This window comes from Macaca nemestrina, chromosome 12, assembly GCF_043159975.1.
Source record: "Macaca nemestrina isolate mMacNem1 chromosome 12, mMacNem.hap1, whole genome shotgun sequence".
NCBI lineage: Eukaryota > Metazoa > Chordata > Mammalia > Primates > Cercopithecidae > Macaca > Macaca nemestrina.
The window spans coordinates 102,403,639-102,422,917 of record NC_092136.1 but is presented as its reverse complement, the minus strand read 5'-3'; the positions used below and the strand labels follow the sequence as shown (position 1 = coordinate 102,422,917).

At 41.9% G+C, this 19,279-nt stretch overlaps 2 protein-coding genes across 4 annotated transcripts in view; one reads left to right on the top strand and one right to left on the bottom strand.

The window, feature by feature from the left end:
• Positions 1-8,120, bottom strand: part of LOC139357576 (interferon-activable protein 208-like) — a 274,308-nt gene extending 266,188 nt beyond the window's left edge. For both annotated transcript variants that reach the window (XR_011611015.1, XM_071075512.1), the window contains exon 1: positions 6,895-8,120. The gene's annotated coding sequence lies outside the window, so the exon portion shown is untranslated. The remainder of the gene's footprint in view (positions 1-6,894) is intronic.
• Positions 8,121-8,439: 319 nt separating this feature from the next.
• Positions 8,440-19,279, top strand: part of LOC105493712 (transmembrane protein 123) — a 61,039-nt gene continuing 50,199 nt past the window's right edge. The window contains exons 1-2 of one of the 2 annotated variants that reach the window (XM_011761571.3): positions 8,440-8,693; positions 12,339-12,395. In XM_011761571.3, the coding sequence (XP_011759873.2) occupies positions 8,594-8,693; positions 12,339-12,395 (157 nt within the window). In that variant the 5' untranslated portion in view covers positions 8,440-8,593. Of the gene's footprint in view, positions 8,694-9,390; positions 9,591-12,338; positions 12,396-19,279 lie in introns of those variants that run through there. The other variant, XM_011761572.3, reaches the window with a different exon arrangement.

Genomic DNA, 19,279 nt, shown 5'->3' with positions numbered 1-19,279 from the left:
ATAGTTCTGACCTTTTGATTTTACATGCAAGGACACGGGCCTTCTGACCTTTGAAACTGTCAACACTTACCTCTAGGATTTTGCTGAGGTCTCTCATAGGTATAATGATGGGTGTAATGAGACATCACACAGCACATCCTTTTGTCTCTCATAGAAATAAGAGGTTTTAGGCCAGGCGCGGTGGCTCACGCCTGTAATCCCAGCACTTTGGGAGGCCAAGGTGGGCAGATTATGAGGTCAAGAGATCAAGACCAGCCTGGCCAACATGGTGAAACCTGGTCTCTACTAAAAATACAAAAATTATTTTTTTTATTTAATTAAAATAAAAAGCAGGCATGGTGGCGGGCCTGTAGTCCCAGCTACTCAGGAGGCTGAGGCAGGAGAATTGCTTGAACGTGGGAGGTGGAGTTTGCAGTGAGCCGAGATTGAGCCACTGCACTCCAGCCTGGGCAACAGAGTGAGACTCTGCCTTAAAAAAAAAAAAAAAAAAAAGGCAAAATGGCAAAGTATACCTGGTATATGACCGCTAGACTGGTAAGGGAAAAATGCCACAAGTGAGCGTGCATACAACTCCAGTAAACACAGTGCACATGCGGCCCCTCCCAAATGCCAGTAGGCCACCGCACAGGCAGACAACCCCACAAGGGAAGAATAAAGGGAGAAGTAATGCAGACCCCAAAAGAATGCCAACACATAAAACTCCAAATCAATGGTCAAACAGTACACTTGATCTCTCAAGGTGCCCGCTTGGCCCTCTTCCAAGTGTACTTTATTCTCTTTCATCCCTGCTCTAAAGCTTTTGAATAAACTTACACTCCTGCTCCAAAACCTGCCTCATTCTCTTACTCTGTCTTACGTCCCTTGGTCAAATTCTTTCTTCTGAGGAGGCAAGAGTTGAGGCTGCTGCAGACCCATACGGATTCACCACTGCTAACACAAGTAATACTCAAAATGCAGTATTCCTGGGTGAAAGTGAACTTAGGGAGCATCCAATAGTGCTTACTTCCCTCTTGACCCATGTAGATACCAACAGATGATCCCTGAAATATTGTATTCAATTTGGCTAACTCTGTACACATTCCTGATGAAGGCTGCTATAAGAGATTCAGAAATGACAGGAGGACAGTAGGACAGAATTCAAAAAGTGTGTGTTAGTATTCCAGGATATGGGATGTGAAGCTACCACTCACCCAGTTGCTTAAGCCACAAACCTAAGAGGCTTAATTCCTCTTTCCCTCAGCCATCATATCCAATTGACTCTACTCTCAATCCACATCCTAAATCCATTCACTTATTCCATTTTCACCACTTCTACCCTAGTTCAAGCTCCCAACAATAGCCTCGTAACTAGTCTGTTTCTACTCTTGTTCCTCCATAGAAGCTGGTGTGATGTTTTTAAAAATATATAAAGCATAAGGTGACTTGCCAACTCTCAGATGGCTTCTCATCACATTTTATTTTGTTGTTCCTGTTGCTTCCATACATCAGATTTAAAATAAAATCTAAATTCCTCATCTGAAAAGGCTCAGATCTCCCCTTGTACCTCTCTGTTCTTATTCACTGAGCTTCAGGCACACTGGCTTTCTTTCTATTCCCCCAACACACCATGCTGGTTGAAATGTACACCATGCTGGTTGAAATGTACTTTCACATGGCTCCTTGTAAGGACTCAGTTTAACTGTTTACCTACTGCAGAGGACTTCCGACTGCTTATTCTGAAGTCGCCATCCAGTTGTTCATCATATTGGTGTGTTTTCTCAGCACCACACTTATTTCTAGTTGTTTCCTGTGGGTGTATATGTGTGTGTGTATTTGTGTGTTCAACTGCTCAATTTTTGTTGAATGAATGGACTGGTAAGCCCTATTCCTCCAATTTTTTAGATGAGCAACAGAAAATATTGAGCAGGGGTTAAGACTCTTAACAACTTTCATCTTTTTTTAACCTTCTCCACAACAGCAATTTTATCTTCTGTCAATTTCTCTGTCATGATTAGCAATGAAACTTTTGCTATGGAAAGTGGTTATGTTCAGAGGCAGCAAAGAGGAATGGCCTGGAGACTTACAACTCACTCCATATGTAGACTTGAAGAAATAAGAACACCAAAGGATTGGGGTGGAGAGCAGTGGCTTTAAACAGGGAAACAAAATATGCTGAGTTCCTATAGCCTCCTACAGAGAAGAAACAAAAAAAAAAAAAAATCAAAGTAGGAGCTAATAAATAACATGGGATTTAATTAACACTGGAAAGGGCCATGAGGCTTCCCTACATGCCCCCTACAAAACCTCTGAACTCACATCTCTCCTCTTCCTACTGTCCTCAGAGCACAACATAATCCTGCCTAGAATTGACACTGAAAACTCAATCACAACCTCTCATCTGCCCAAATCCTTCAGATTCTGACACAGCTCTCCCACTCCCTTTCTGAGAAGTCACCCTTACAAACTTCAGTTCACACAGAACTTTCTTTTTCTGATCTCGTTTCAAGAGGAAAATCCAATTGCATCACAGTTCATTGTTCTCTGCTTATTTTTTGTTTTGTTTGTTTGCTTGCTTTTTGAGACAGAGTATCATCAACACTCAGGCTGGAGTACAGTGGCGCGATACTGCTCACTATAGCCTTGACCTCCCAGGCTCAAGTGATCCTCCCACCTCAGCCTCCTGAGTAGCTGGGACCACAGGCACATGCCACCATGCTCAGCTAATTTTTTATTTTTTGTAGAGATGAGATCTCACTATGTTGCCCAGGCTGCTCTCAAACTCCTGGGCTCAAGCAATCCTCTTGACTCAGAATCCCAAAGTGCTGGGATTATAGGCGTCAGCCACCATGCCTGCCCTGTTTGTTTTATCTTTGCTTTCACTTGTTTTATTTTTACTTTTACTCATCTGAATCTAAGAATCCTATTAAGTGTTGAACACAAAATACTCAATAAATTCTTTTTGATTAATTATACAGATTCACACTCGGTTTGCAGTTTCTACTGTAAAGGAGGAAACAAGAAGGTAAAACCTAAAGGTAAGGGAAGAAGAAAGTGCAAGAAAAATAGGGGCTCTACAATACAAGGGAAAGGAAGCAAAGGTACAAGAATGGGGAAGATACCCAGTAAATGAGCTTTCATTGTGAAGACTTAATCACAGTTTATAATATGTTGTCAATCTGCTAAAATGGAAGTTGACAGGAAATTGGCAGAAACAGGGAAATGGACACAGGCCAATTTACTCTCTTTTGTTAAATCTCACCAGTGCCTTGCCTTATTTGCAACTACTTCAGTTTCAAAGCCAGGCAGATTCTGGTTCTTTCCTTATGCAAATATTGATTTATTAACAGACTAATTCATACATAGCTAGAAGATAATTATCTATGCACATTAAGCCAGATGAGCCATCCTCTATCACCTGCTTCTTTTTAAAACTGAATTAAAATTTACTGTGGGATATAAGTAAATCTCACTGAGAAAACATGAAATCTCTATATCTTTTTACAATCATAACAGAAGCAGCCGTTACCATTCATTTTTAGAAACCAGCTCACATTTTTTTCCTTAACAACATTTTTAAATGTATTGTTCTATTTTGGGGGGTGGGGTGTAATGCTTCTCAATTGTGGTTATAGATACATAAAATGTATCATCTTAGCCATTTTTACATGTACAGCTCAGTAGTATTATGTACATTCAAACTGTGTGTAACCATCGCCCCCCATCCATCTTCATAACTCTTTTTGTCTTGCAAAATTAAATTAAAACTCTGTACCCATTAAACAAAACTCCCCATTCTTCTCTCCCCAGCCTTTGGTAACCACCATTCTATAATATTTTCTGTCTCTATGGGTAGGAACCAAATAACTTGTAAAGGACTCAATGGTGTCTATCATTTTGTGAGGCAGACAGACCTGTGTTACTCTCTGTTGCTTCTAAGCACCTAGCATAGTGCCTTGTACATGTCATGTATTCAATAAATGTTTGCACACTGACTAAGTGAATGAATGATAGTTCCAACTCCTGGTCCGCCCTCAGGTAACCCTAAGTTAAAGACTCAGACATACAGGAAATATAGGTTGGATGCAAAGAGAATATGATTGATGGAGAAGGACACCAGCATTTTGCTGCTCTATTTGTCTCCACCCAAAATTCATTCCACAAATATAAACTGAATGCTTCTATATGATGGAAGTACACTAGAGCCTCAAATACAAAGATGAACACATAGACTGTGCCTCCAATGTGTGCCTTCCCATGATCACTTCATAGCACTGATTACACTCTAGTGTAATCGTGTATGTATCTGCCCTGCCACTATACTGTTAGCTCTGGCCAGGACATTGTCCATCACGTAGTAAGCACTCACTCAATAAATAGTTGGCGAATCATCTAATGGAGACTGTAGCCCACTGTGGGGAAAAAGACACACAATCATACAGAGTCAGGATCCTTAGTTGTACGAAAGAAAAGCTGCTGACTCTTGCCGATATAGCAGAAAAGGATTATATTGAAGATACTGGGTAGCTCTCGGGTGTGTTGGAAGGTGCAGAGATTCAAGACTGGGCCCATGCCTCTAGGAATAATGCACAAAATCACTGCAGAACTAGCCCAGCGAGAAAACTATCACCATTGCAGCTCTCTGTCAATACCACTATTACATCAGAAACTCAATGTTGCAACCACTGAGAAACTAATGTCACTGCTAGTGCTGCCAACAAAGCCAGCCGCCTGGCTATTAGGGCTATTCATACCAGCAAGGAAAGGAGCTCCAAAATGAGCCACTCTCCTCTGGTTGCTCATACCTGAACTTAAGTTTGATAGGATGAGCCTGACTGGCAAAGCCTAGGTTATATTCTTAAGCCCAGTTGTAATGGAGGCTGGGAATTTGAGCTCTAAATAAAAGAAAGTAGGCTGGGTACAGTCACTCATGCTTGTAATCCCAACACTTTGAGAGGCCAAGGCAGGCAGATCACTTCTGGTCAGGAGTTCAAAGACAGCCTGGCCAACATGGGGAAACCCCATCTCTACTAAAAATACAAAAGTTAGCAAGGCATGGTGGCACATGCCTGTAGTCCTAGCTACTCAGGAGGCTGAGGCATGAGAATCGCATGAACTTGGGAGGCAGAGGTTGCAGTGAGCTGACATCATGCCCCCATACTCCATCCTGGGTGACAGAGCAAGATTCTGTCTCAAAATAAAAGGAACTGATTCGTATGACATGAATCCAGTAGTAATATGCAATAGGCACTAGGCCTAAATATACATTCACTTTTTCATTGTCATGGAACTTGTACTTTTGTAGGAAAGACAAACAATAAACACATAAATGAACATAATGATGGACAGCACTAGATGCCACAAAGAGAAACAGAGTTGTAAACTAGGGTATTCAAGAAGGACTTTCCTCAGATGAGCAGTCTTGAAGGATGTGAGGAAGCAGCAAGTACAGAGTCTCTGGGATGGAAACTGACTTGACATTTCTAAAGTGCTGCAAAGAGGCTGGAGCTGAGAAGTGAAGGAGAGGGTAGAAAAAGAGGTGGAAAGGGCAGCCATGGACCATGTCATGTAGTCCTTGCAGGCCATGGTTTTGGACTCTGTTAAGTGGCAAGGGAATGGCATAATCTGACATATTTTAAAAGAATCACACTGGCTGCCATGTGGAGAATATTTTACAGAGAACAAGGGTAGAGACCGAGCTGATCAATGTATAAGCAGAGGGATCCAATCACTAAAATCCGCCCAGATGGTTGGGGAGATGGGATATGAAGGAAATCTTGAAACAGGTAGTTTCTACTACCCAAAAGAAAAGGTTAGAGGGCATCATGGGCAAAGGGAAGCAGGAGCAAGAACACAGCGGCATGGAAGGCCCCAGCATATGTGGAAAACTTCGAGTGGTCTGGTGAGGTTACAGAGAGGGATTTAGGCATGAGGATGGAAAGGAGGAGAGACCTAAACGGCCAAGGGCTGCCCATGCTGTTAACTTTTCACATCACCAAAGTAAAATGTTGGTACAGTGATGGGGGCTGAACCTGAGGCACAATTAGGACTACAACTTCCCTGGGAGGCTAGTCCTCCCAACAGAGTTTCCAAGAGAGCAGGAAGGCCACACAGTTCCTTGCTCTTCCCCCTCTCCTCAGACTAGAAAAAACATGGGCAACCCACAGTACTGAGCTGTCAGTATCAAAGCAAAGCTGGGCACACCCACTCACTGTGGTGTGGCAATCAGATAGCAGAGATCTGAAGGTGTCTCCAACAGGTCAGTCTCCAGGAAAAACTGTCCAAGTAAATATGCTGTTTTCCACACTGTCTTAGTCTGTTTCTGCTGCTATAACACAAATACCTTAAATGGGATATTTTATAAACAAATTTATAAACAATAGAAATCTATTTGCCCCAGTTCTGGAGGCTGGGAAGTTGAGAGAGCAAGGCATCAACAGACTTGGTGTCTGGTGAGGGCCCTTTGCCTCATAGATGGCGTCTTCCTGCTGTGCCCTCACAGGGCAGAAGGGTGAAACAAGTTCCCTCAGGCCTCCTTTATAAGGGCATTAATTCCATTCATTAGCAACCAAATCACCTCCCAAAAGCCTCACATCTTCTTTTTTTTTCTTGAGACAAGTTTCACTCTGTCTCCCAGGCTGGAGCGCAGCAGCGTGATCTCGGCTTACTGCAACCTCCACCTCCCGGGTTCAAGCGATTCTCGTGCCTCAGCCTCCCAAGTAGCTGGGATTATAGGCATGTGCCACCACGCCCAGCTAATCTTTTGTATTTTTAGTAGAGGCGGGGTTTCACCATATTGGTCAAGCTGGTCTTCAACTCCTCACCTCAAACGATCTACCCTTCTCAGCTTCCCAAAGTGCTGGGATTACAGGCGTGAGCCACTACACCTGCCCACGTCCCACATATTATCATCATTACCTTGAGGATTAGGTTTCAACACTTGAATGTGGTGGGGATATAAACATCCAGACTTCTGATTCCACCCCAGATTCCCAGGCTGTAAGTACACTCAGCCTTAAAGGAAGTATTAGCTGTGGGTTGGTGAAGAGAATAGAGGAAAACATTCCAGAAGGAAAGAACAATGTATGCAAATGCCAGGAACCATTTCTCCATGGGCAACAAAACCAAGGCTGGAAAGACAGGTTGGGCCTAGATTGTGAAATGCTTGGATAATGGGGTAGTTACCAAACGGTTTATTACTAAACCAGATTCCCCAGTTAAATACAGTAACCAAAACCGAAATGTGCAGTGCTTGCTTTTTGTCCATGATAGATGCTGGGGAAACATTTGCAGGTTTGCTGATTGAATCCACAGATGGAAGTCTGTAAATTTAGGATAGATTGTCTCAGTTAATCTCTATGACCAGTCAGACTTCGGTAATGATGGATTTGCCTGACACGAGAAAGTTCTACTTCTCATAAGTTTTGAGAACTTAACTGCAATGTGGCCTTTATGAGATGAAATCTGGCTCAGGTGCCAAAGATCTGCAACATTAAGACCTTTGCAGGTGGGAATTCCCTGTGATTTTAGGTTCCCTGGATCCTTCAGTCTTCTACTCCAGCTGAGGGTTCCCACCCAAGCCAGGACTCAGCCTTTGTTATTCTCATGCATCAGCCACAGGTCGCTACCTGTCACTTCAGAGTTCTGAGCACAATGAAAATGCAGACTTTACAAGCACTTCAAGTCAAGACAAGTGATTAGCATTGGCACCAAGGGTTTAAGAGGAACTCAGCCAAAAACTGTTCAAAACTAGCCATTTCATCCGAAGTGGGACACCAGGGCCCAAGGAGAGAAGAAGCTGGTTGGATTAATGCATACCCCCGCTTTCCATGACTCTATTGTATTTCAGTGAGAGTTGCTACCAACTCCTGCGGGCGCCCCCACCCGCCCACTCCACTAATCTCTTGTCTTATCCAGAGATACAAGGAACCCGTGGAGAAGATGAGGTACAACTGGGATAAGGAAATCGTAGGTGTTTTACATTTGAATTTAAGCAACAAATCTGTCGAGCTGTTTTTCTGCACTTCCCCCTTGGGCTGGGTCACGGGAGGGGAAAGCTCCAACCGCCCGGGACTCCTTAGAGTGAATCCCATCCCCTCAAGTTCCTCTCCAGAACCTCCCCCTACTCCCGCCCTTGCCCTGCAACTCCTCCTTCTCACTCTGAGTCGCACGCACCCCTGTCCCCTTCCTGCCCGCAAAACTACTCTTCAAAGACTTCCTTCCGGGCACCGCGAAGCCGGCGTGCTCAGCATTCGGAGAGGCAGCGGCGCTCGCCTTCATCCAGGACAACAAAACTGCCATTTCCGAAGAGAAAGGAAACGGCTCGCGGCTTCTGGGGTTCCCAGGCGCGGGCCTGCGAGGGAGGCCGGGAGCCGAGTCGCCACGCCCAGAACCCCGAGCCCGCCCCCGCGCCAGCCAGCCGGGCCCCGCACGCGACGCCCCCTCCAGGTCCCGCTCCTGCGCCGTATTTGGTCATTCGGGGGGCAAGTGGCGGGAGGGGGAGACGTGAGCGGCCGAAGGGGAAGCGGAGCCGGCGCCGGCTGCACAGAGGAGTCGCTCTCGCCGCCGCCACCTCGGCTGGGAACCCACGAGGCCGCCGCATCCTGCCCTCGGAACAATGGGGCTCGGCGCGCGAGGTGCCTGGGCCGCGCTGCTCCTGGGAACGCTGCAGGTGCTAGCGCTGCTAGGGGCCGCCCATGAAAGCGCACCCAAGGCGGGTAAGTGGCCTCGGGGATCGCCAGCCCCGTTCGTGGGACTCAGCGCGCTGCCGAGGCTTGGGTTCCCAAGTTGGGCTCTGGTACAGAAAGTTCCGCGTGTCTCTAGCCGAACGCTCGGGGCGGACCCGGAGGTGACCGGGCGGGGTGGGGGAAACTGAGGCTTGGACCAGTCACCCGCTGGCTCCGGGGCCGCCTGCTGAGGAAATTGCCCGGTGCTTCCCCTCTCGCTTTTTGGAAGCGGCGGCCTCAGGCCGGGACGGGTGCTCATAACCTGTTGAGTTACCACAAGTTGGTTTTTACAGCCTTTCCCTGAAGTTAATGTTTGCCGAGGTTAGAGTTTATCTAAGGCTTCCGTTTGTAAACAAGATTAGCTGAGTTGAAAAATATGTCTACCGAGGCCCGCGGAAACGTCTCCCAGTTAGTTGGGGAGCTTTTCAAGCGTCTCCCCGGCATTTCGTGGTCTAATATTATGCAGCATTATCCAGATGACTTAAGGTTCCTCTGACGCTCGAAGTTAGACTTCGGAGCTCTTGGAGCTAGCTGGGAGCCTTTGGGGAGCGCGCCCCGCCCTCGTGGCAGTTGAGGCGGCTGCCCCCTTGGCGGGGCGCTCTCCACCCCTCGTGTGCCATAAACACCCGGCCGCGGCGCGCGGCAGCTGCGCAGCGTTAAGGGCACAGCTGCACGGTCGCCGGTGGCCCGCGTCGTCGCTAGTAAGGTCGTAACAGGACGATGTTGACATTGCTTTTCTGTGTAGGGCGGAATTTGTTTCCTTTTAGGCCGTTGGCCCTTTGGAGACTTTAAACAGCCCTTTTTGGATGAAACCAGGAAGTTGGGATTTGCTGTGTAAATACTGTTCTCCTTGGTCAACTGTTACAGAAGTCAGGTCCCTACGTAATGGTCAGTAAACCAGGATCAGTTAACTTTAAGTGAACCAAGGTTTTCATGGTTTTGAATTCTGTCCATCCACTGTATATTTAGCCTTAGGTTCGTTTTATCCAGCAAGAGAAAAAGAAGGCAGTTTGTAAATCTGGAAGGTTCAGGCACAACACTTGCTTTTTCTGGAATGATCTGGGTGAATTCATTTTTCTTCGTTTTGCTGAAGTTTTTTTGTTTGCTTAATTGTGCATGTGACACACTGGCTTCGCAGACCTAATTTTGAGATCATTTAAGAAAAGTGGTAAAATCATGTCCATCGTGTATGTTGGTCCTCATTTTATATCAATTATTTCATGAGGTGAGGTCTCCATTTTTAAAAATTTGTTGCTGTGTTTGTGAAGATAAACCTTACTGTTCCAGTGAATTACCGGTTAGAGTAATTGTGAGTGACCATGCTTTCCTTTCTTTTGTCCTCATAACACAGATTTTTTTTTTGTCCTATTTTAACACTCATTGTTTGTTCTGTTTATTAACTTAATGTCTTTCTAGAGGTTAGTCCCATTTGGAAAACTTAAAATGCTCTGTAGTAGGAGAGCCCTGAATTCATAAACTAGTATAACCAGCCAGAGGTGGAATCTGTTTCTACAGACTATGATGTCACCTTGCAACTAGACTAAAAGGTAACAATAGAAGATTTCTCAAAAAGCTAGTAACTGTTAATCCAAGTCTTCATATATAGTGAAATCAATGTCATTACGGAGTATAGTGATTTTTAGCAATCATACTAAAACTCGTATGGCTGATTTTTACTGGATACATTTTCTTTGCATCCCACACTATACTAATTTAGGTCCGTAAATCATCCCATTGGATCCTCACAGTATTGTCCCCATTTTATAGATAAGTAAGCTAATTTATGGCAAGTAAAACAATACATGTTTGGTTTCAGATCAGAATCCAAATTTTCAATTAACCATTTCACCACTAAGCCACGTTAGTTGATGATGGCTCTTGAAGTAGATAATGCTTGTATTCCACAGTACTACCATTGCCTAGAATAAAGTGGGAGAAGATAAAAACATTATTGAAATTCTGCTTTTAAAATATTCTTAACAGTCTGCTGCATAGCTTTATAAATATCAGTTGGAGGAGGGAGACTATGAGCACGTTTGCAAATCAGTGAACAGGATTTATTGTAGTATTCCAAAGAATGGCATTAACATTAACAGGATGGGAGGGGAGGCTATTAGTCATTACTCTTAGTAGCAAGTGGCAGAAACCCACCTTGAACAACCTTTGTGGAAAGAAGGGACTTTTTTGACTTGTAACTGAAAAATGCAAGGATTGAGGTGGCTTGAAAATGGCTGTATTCAAGGGTTCAAATAAGTTGCCAAGAAATTAAGAAATCATCGTGTAAGAGTGAAAATAGCGTGGAAACAAAAACAGGTGTTTGTGTTAGCCCAGTCAAAAGATGATGGTGAGTGGCAATGGAGATAAAAGGGTGGATTCTAGATCTGTTGGGGTTTGGGACTAATGACTTGCGGATGGATTGGAGGGTGGGATGAGGAAGAGAGAAGAATCAAAGGATGACCTCTTGCTTTTGGGGTTGAGCAGCTGGTAATGCAACAATTGGGAAGGTTGGGGGAGGAGCAGGTTTCGAGTAGAAAATCAGTAGTTGCATTTGGCACTCATATCTGCAGGCTTAGGAATCAAACAATCTGGTCCAATTCTAGTCTCTGCCACTTTCTATCTGGGTGGCCTTCTCTGGGCCTCAGTTCTTGTCTGCAAAACAATACTCCTGTCTAAGAATTGTTGAGAGGGTTAGATGAGCTAATGCACATAACCCTGGCTTGTAGTAAGCACCTAATAATGTTGGCAATTATTTGCTATCTGCTGCTAAATACATCTACATAGTCTATTGACCTTGATCTTTTTCAAGTTAATCTTACATTGTATTCTTTTGTGATAAATAGATGATAGTCCCATCAAGAAGAAGAAATTCTCACAAAGAAGAAATTTGCCCAAGAAGTAAAGATAAATCCTTCAAAGTTACTGTTTTTCTTTGTACTTTGAGGATTTTTTTTTTAAGTGTGGGAGAGTTCATCTTTGTGAAAAGGACACAATAATACACTTGCTCTCTTCCTATGTGGTGTACATATTTAATCTTCATTAGACAAAGACTCAAAACGAATAAAGCACTCTGAAAAGTTGCTCAATTGGGACATAGAAATCTCTTACATGTTTTCCAAATCTGAAGGTACTAATTTAAAAATTAAAACTGTACTGAGAAGACTTGCAGTTAAATAAGAAAATCCTATTTTATCCCTCCATTGTATGAAATTAGGGGTGTTGGTGGGGTGGTGCAAGACCTGGAGATGCCTGTGAGTAGAAAGGGCCTCTCCTGAAATGGTCCCCTCCACTCATAAGAGCAGAGCTGTCAGTGGCAGAAATTGGTCCATCTGTCCCCAATTGTGTGGGTGAATGAATTTTGGCAAAGCTATTGCATTCAGTGGCTGGTACATAGTAAGTACTATGTAAGTGTTTGTTACATAAGCTAGATATTTATCTTGAAAAACCTGATAATACAGTCCCTTTTAGTGACAGCTACAAGATATGTTTCATAACTACAGGGGCAAAAGTAGAACTTCCTGTGGAATAATCTACCCTCCCGACACCACTACCCCCACTCCCCCTAGGCAGAAAACCACACATTGCCAGTATTCTTAGTTATATGTTCTTTCATAACAGGATATTTCTTTATTTTTACAGCATCTGCAAACATAGAGAATTCTGGGCCTCCACACAACTCCAGTGCTAACTCAACAGGTGAGTTTTAAAAGATTAAAAAAACAAATTTTCATTTGTCTAGGGTACATGAAGTAATAACAGCCAGGGAAGTAGGCGTAAGCTGATTCACTGACCTGTTTTAACCCTGAGTTCTCCACCCATGAATCGCTATGACCTGCCCTAGTGCCCTATAGTAGACATCAGTAAGTGATAGTTCGCTGGATTAGTCTTTCTCAGTCTTGTAAAGATGTGAATAAACTCTAAAACAAAAAGTGTATCAGAATTTCATGTTACAAATTTTTGAAGCACATTTTTAGATGTGGGGGTTTTGTAGTTTGCCTGTAGATATGAAATGTCAGTACAGAAGTCTGCAGGTCTTGCTGATGAAACAAATCACTCTAAACTAGTCAGCCGTGGCAGCCTTAATATACCTCTGCTGACTCTAAGGAGATCCTACTTACATTTCACCCATTAGGCAGACTCAACCCAAACACTTGGTGAGGCCCTTACCCTGTGATTTTAGTTTGAGACAAAGCCTTGGGCCTCTGAGTTCACTAGCATGGAAAGATACAAGAACCAGGCTGATGTCATCAATATCAGTAGTAAATCATCAAGGTGTGTTTCTTGTAAACAATTTTTAAGTTATCTTCTCACTACCCTTAATCTTCACAGTTGACTGAGTTGGAAACTAGAAAAAGGTACGCCAATCCTGTCGCTAACTTGTTTACTTTTATTCAGGGAATATTGACTCTAATGAGCTAGCATATTCTAGGTTCTAAGAATACAAAATGGACCAAGCCTTAACTTCTAGGGGTTTTTGCTTTTTGTTTTTTATTTATTGGCAAATATACATGACATAAAATGTATAACCATTTTTTTCAGTGTAAAGCTCAGAGGCGCTAAGTACATTCATGCTGCTTTGCAACTTGCTGGAGTTTTTATTTCTGTGCAGCATCCCAGTGTTTCACTTAGTTTATGTTCTTGGTTTACTGCTGTTCTTTCTTTCATTATCTCTGCCTTTTCAACTGGTGTCTGGTGGTACATACTCAGGACATACTTTTATTCTAGTTTTAGTAATTATACAGGAAACATTTTCATTGAGAGGAAAAAAGTCTAGATGGATTACTCCAAAATGTAGTAGTGGTTATCGTTGGGTAGTTGTGAGAGGGTCTTAGTTAAAAAAAATTTGATTATACTATTAGGTACCTTTTCCTTTTGTCCTTTATTGAATCTAATTCTGCACTAAACTTTTAACCTCGGGTAAACAAAGGAGGTAGAAGAAACATAAAGACAGTAGTATTAGCAATAGACACCACTTATTGAATGCATACAACTTACAAGATACTCCTCATACATTTACTAATCTAACCACGGTGAGGGGGGTGTCCTTTCTGGTTTACACATGGGGAAATTGAAACTCAAGAGTGGTTAGGAAATGCCCAAGATCACGTGACACTAAGTGTCACATTCAGGATTTGAAACCTAGTTGTATTCTAAAACCTATGTCTCTTTATCACACTGTCTGAAATGGGTTATGGCCTTACTTTTAAAAAGTGCTTTTCACTGTGAATGATTATTAAAAATCAACTCAGTACTTTGAGGGCAGCTCCAGAGTCAGTGGGATGATTTCAAATGCCCCTTCTAGCACAGGGAAATTTTTTGAGAAGAAAAGCATTGCCTCAAATTTTTCTAGAAGAACAGGTAATACAACTATTAAAAATGTTTTTGCACAATGTGTTATACTTCTCCTAACTGTTGCATTCCTCTTTGTATCTTGAAAACACTTTTGAAACATGTTAAGTTTGTGTATTTTTACGGGATGGATGCTTAACTCTGTTTAGTTACCTAGACCATTGTTGAAGCTTTGTTTCTTTGAACATACTGTTTACCAATTTATTTGGTGCTATTTATTTAGTGCACTTTCTGTGGCACCATATTTCCTCTCACTAGGAAAATAGCATGTTTGGCAAATTCCATTATGATGTGTATTCCAGGAATGTACTGTCGGAAAAAGCGGAGACTGCCTGCAGTACTACTTAGAATGTTGGGTGTCTATCACTTTTATAGGACTTACCACGTTGGAGTTTCAGAGAATCTTTTTTTCTCTTGTTTTGGTCTCCATCTAAGTTCCTTGAGAGTGAAATCTATGATTTATTCGTTCTGACATCTCACTCTATGCCTGGTGCATAGTAGGTATGCAGAATATGTATACTTTTGGTTGGTTGAACTCAATTGTGGAACGAAATACATATTTTGTAATTGCTGACTTGCCTTGTCAAAACACTATTATATACATTTTGCAGATATGTACTGGTTTGTGCTCCAGTCCTACCCATTATTACAGCTGTTCTCTGTTTATACAGTAACATAGGTACTTAAAGTCAAACAACAGGAATGGAGGTTGCTTTCCAGTGTACCACTCAGTTACATATAACAGTTATTTTTTATGTCCCCTAATCATTATTTGAAGACAGCTATACTTTTGACATTCTTGTCTGCAGGGACTTGTTTGACACACTTTCATCTTACAAAGAAAATAATTTCCGCTTATTTCATTTGTAGTCAGAGTATTTATATTTTAGATTCTGTGGATGGATGAATTTACACTTTATAGTACAAGGAAGACACATGCCCAGATTATTTTTCATAATGGGTTTGGGCAAGGATGTAAGGAAATGTGGCATGGTCTAGATGGGAGTGCAGATATCATCAGTAACTAGAACAGCAGCTCAGTATCATTCAGGTTACAGCTGTCTCCTTGATCACCTAGCATTGATTCTTCCCAACGAAGAGGGATCTGAGAGGATTGGGTTACCATCATCCAATCTGAAGCTCTTTGCTTGGACATAACTCGCACCAACTCCTTTCCAAAGCCGTTTCTCTCTTAATCATGTATGTTCCATCTATTATGATTGCTATTGGTTTGGTTACTCATCCTTGGCATAGTCATTTGGGCCACTCTAGTGGGGTTAGTTTTTTTCCATAGCCATAGCAGGGATGGGTAGTTGTGAGAGGGTCTTATTTTAAAAATATTTTATTACACTATTAGGTACCTTTTCCTTTTATCCTTTGTTGAATCTAATTCTGCACTACTGAACTTTTAACCACAATTTGGAGCATTTGGACCTGTCTTGCATTTAGATTTCTACAGAAGAAAGCAGTAGAAATTTGGGAACAGCTTATTCTGTATTCCAATTTTTACCTCTAATTGCAACAATGAAAGTCCTACTGAAGTGGAAAGAATTTATCAGATATATAATCCCGTATGTCACACTACCTTCTTCTATTTATTTTAGATAAAATGTTTTATGTGTGAAAAGAATATTAGATGGAAACTTTCTGTGAGTTTGTAAGTCAATCAAAGATAGGAACCAGTTGGCCTGATGGTGATACCGATGATTGATTGATTGATTGATAAAAATGGTGATAGATACAAATAGTGATAGACAGATACACAGAGAGACATAGAGATATCAATACTGGTTTTTCTCTAGAGATTTGATGTAGGAAAGAATTTTTCTAACTAAAGAATTCATAGTACCTTTAAAATAACTGCTTCAACTCCTCAGAGAGTTAATTGTTTTCAACTCATGTTTTTGAGATTGCGTCTGAAAATTGCTGGTAATTTTTTTTTATGCTTTTAAGTTCTAGGGTACATGTGCACAACATGCAGATTTGTTACATATGTATACATGTGCCATGTTGGTGTGCTGCACCCTTTAACGCATCATTTGCATTAGCTATATCTCCTAATGCTATCCTTCCCCCCTTCCCCCCACCCCACGACAGGCCCAGGTGTGTGATGTTCCCCGCCCTGTGTCCAAGTTTCTTATTGTTCAATTTCCACCTATGAGTGAGAACATGAGGTATTTGGTTTTTCTGTCCTTGGGATAATTTGTTTAGAATGATGGTTTCCAGCTTCAGCCATGTCCCTGCAAAAGACATGAACTCATCCTTTTTTGTAGCTGCATAGTATTCCATGTTGTATATGGGCCACATTTTCTTAATCCAGTCTATCACTGATGGATATTTGGGTTGGTTCCAAGTCTTTGCTATTGTGAACGCTGCCACAATGAACATACATGTGCGTGTGTCTTTTTTTATTTTTTATTATACTTTAAGTTCTGTGGTACATGTGCACAACATGCAGGTTTGTTACATATGTATACATGTGCCATGTTGGTGTGCTGCACCCGTTAACTCATCATTTACATTAGGTATATCTCCTAATGCTGTCCTTTCCCCACTCCCGCCCCGACAGGCCCCAGTGTGTGATGTTCCCCTTCCTGTGTCCAAGTGTTCTCATTATTCAGTTCCCACCTCTGAGTGAGAACATGCGGTGTTTGATTTTCTGTCCTTGTGATAGTTTGCTCAGAATGATGGATTCCAGCTTCTTCCTTGTCCCTACAAAGGACATGGACTCATCCTTTTTTATGGCTGCATAGTATTCCATGGTGTATATGTGCCACATTTTCTTAATCCAGTCTTATTGATGGACGTTTAGGTTGGTTTCAAGTCTTTGCTATTGTGAATAGTGCCGCAATAAACATACGTGTGCATGTGTCTTTATAGCAGCATGATTTATAATCCTTTGGGTATATGCCTAGTAATAGGATATCTGGGTCAAATGGTATTTCTAGTTCTAGATCCTTGAGGAATCGCCACACTGTCTTCCACAATGGTTGAACTAGTTTATAGTCCCACCAACAATGTAAAAGTGTTCCTATTGCTCCACATCCTCTCCAGCAATTGTTGTTTCCTGACTTTTTAATGATCGCCATTCTAACTGGTGTGAGGTTGTATCTCATTGTGGATTTGATTTTCATTTCTCTGATGGCCAGTGATGATGAGCATTTTTTCATGTGTCTGTTGGCTGCATAAATGTCTTTTGAGAAGTGTCTGTTCATATCCTTTGCCCACTTTTTGATGGGATTGTTTGCTTTTTTCCTTGTAAATTTAAGTTCTTTGTAGATTTTGGATATTAGCCCTTTGTCAGATGGGTAGATTGTAAAAATTTTCTCCCATTATGCAGGTTGACTGTTCACTCTGATGATAGTTTCTTTCGCTGTGCAGAATCTCTTTTAGCTTAATTAGATCCCATTTGTCAATTTTGTCTTTTGTTGCAATTGCTTTTGTTATTTTAGTGATGATGTCTTTGCCCGTGCCTATGTCCCAAATGGGATTTCCCAGGTTTTCTTCTAGGGTTTTTATGCTTTTAGGTCTAACATTTAAGTCTTTAATCCATCTTGAATTACTTTTTGTATAAGGTGTAAGGAAGGGATCCAGTTTCAGCTTTCTACCTATGGCTAGCCAGTTTTCCCAGCACCATTTATTAAATAGGGACTCCTTTCCCCATTTCTTGTTTTTGTCAGGTTTGTCAAAGATCAGATGGTTGTAGATGTGTGGTATTATTTCTGAGGGCTCTGTTCTGTTCCATTGGTCTATATCTCTGTTTTGGTACCAGTACCATGCTGTTTTGGTTACTGTAGCCTTGTAGTATAGTTTCAGTTCGGGTACCATGATGCCTCCAGCTTTGTTCTTTTGGCTTAGAATTGACTTGGCAATGTGGGCTGTTTTTAGCTTCCATATGAACTTGAAAGTAGTTTTTTCCAATTCTGTGAAGAAACTCATTGGTAGCTTGATGGGGATGGCATTGAATCTATAAATTACCTTGGGCAATATGGCCATTTTCATGATATTGATCCTTCCTGTCCATGAGCATGGAATGTTTTTCCATTTGTTTGTGTCATTTTTTATTTTGTTGAGCACTGGTTTGTAGTTCTCCTTGAAGAGGTCCTTCACATCCCTTGTAAGTTGGATTCCTAGGTATCTTTTTCTCTTTGAAGCAGTTGTGAATGGGAGTTCAGTCATGATTTGACTCTCTGTTATTGGTGTATAGGAATGCTTGTGATTTTTGCACATTGATGTTGTATCCTGAGACTTTGCTGAAGTTGCTTATCAGCTTAAGGAGATTTTGGGCTGAGACGATGGGGTTTTCTAAATATTACAATCATGTCATCTGCAAACAGGGACAATTTGACTTCCTCTTTATTTCTAATTGAATACCTTTTATTTCTTTCTCCTGCCTGATTGCCCTGACCAGAACTTCCAACACCATGTTGAATAGGAGTGGTGAGAGAGGGGATCCCTGTCTTGTGCCAGTTTTCAAAGGGAATTTTTCCATTCAGTAAGATACTGGCTGTGGGTTTGTCATAAATAGCTCTTATTATTTTGAGATCTGTCCTATCAATATCTAGTTTATTAATAGTTTTTAGCATGAAGCACTGTTAAATTTTGTCAAAGGCCTTTTCTGCATCTGTTGAGATAATCATGTGTTTTTTTGTTGTTGGTTCTGTTTATATGATGTATTATGTTTATTGTTTTGCATATGTTGAACCAGCCTTGTATCCCAGAGATGAAGCCAACTTGATCGTAGTGGATACGCTTTTTGATGTGCTGCTGGATTCGGTTTCCCAGTATTTTATTGAGGATTTTTGCATGGATGTTCATCAGGGATATTGGTCTAAAATTCTCTTTTTTTGTTGTGTCTTTGCCAGGCTTTGGTATCAGGATGATGCTGGCCTCATAAAATGAGTTAGGGAGGATTCCCTCTTTTTCTATTGATTGGAATAGTTTCCGAAGGAATGGTACCAGCTCATCCTTGTACCTCTGGTAGAAATCGGCTGTGAATCCATCTGTTCCTGGACTTTTTTTGGTTGGTAGGCTATTATTGCCTCAGTTTCAGAGGCTGATATTGGTCTATTCAGGGATTCAGCTTCTTTGTGGTGTAGTCTTGGGAGGGTGTATGTGTCCAGGAATTTATCCATTTCTTCTAAATTTTCTAGTTTATTTGCGTAGAGGTGTTTATAGTATTCTCTGATGGTGGTTTGTATTTCTGTGGGATCAGTGGTGATATCCCCTTT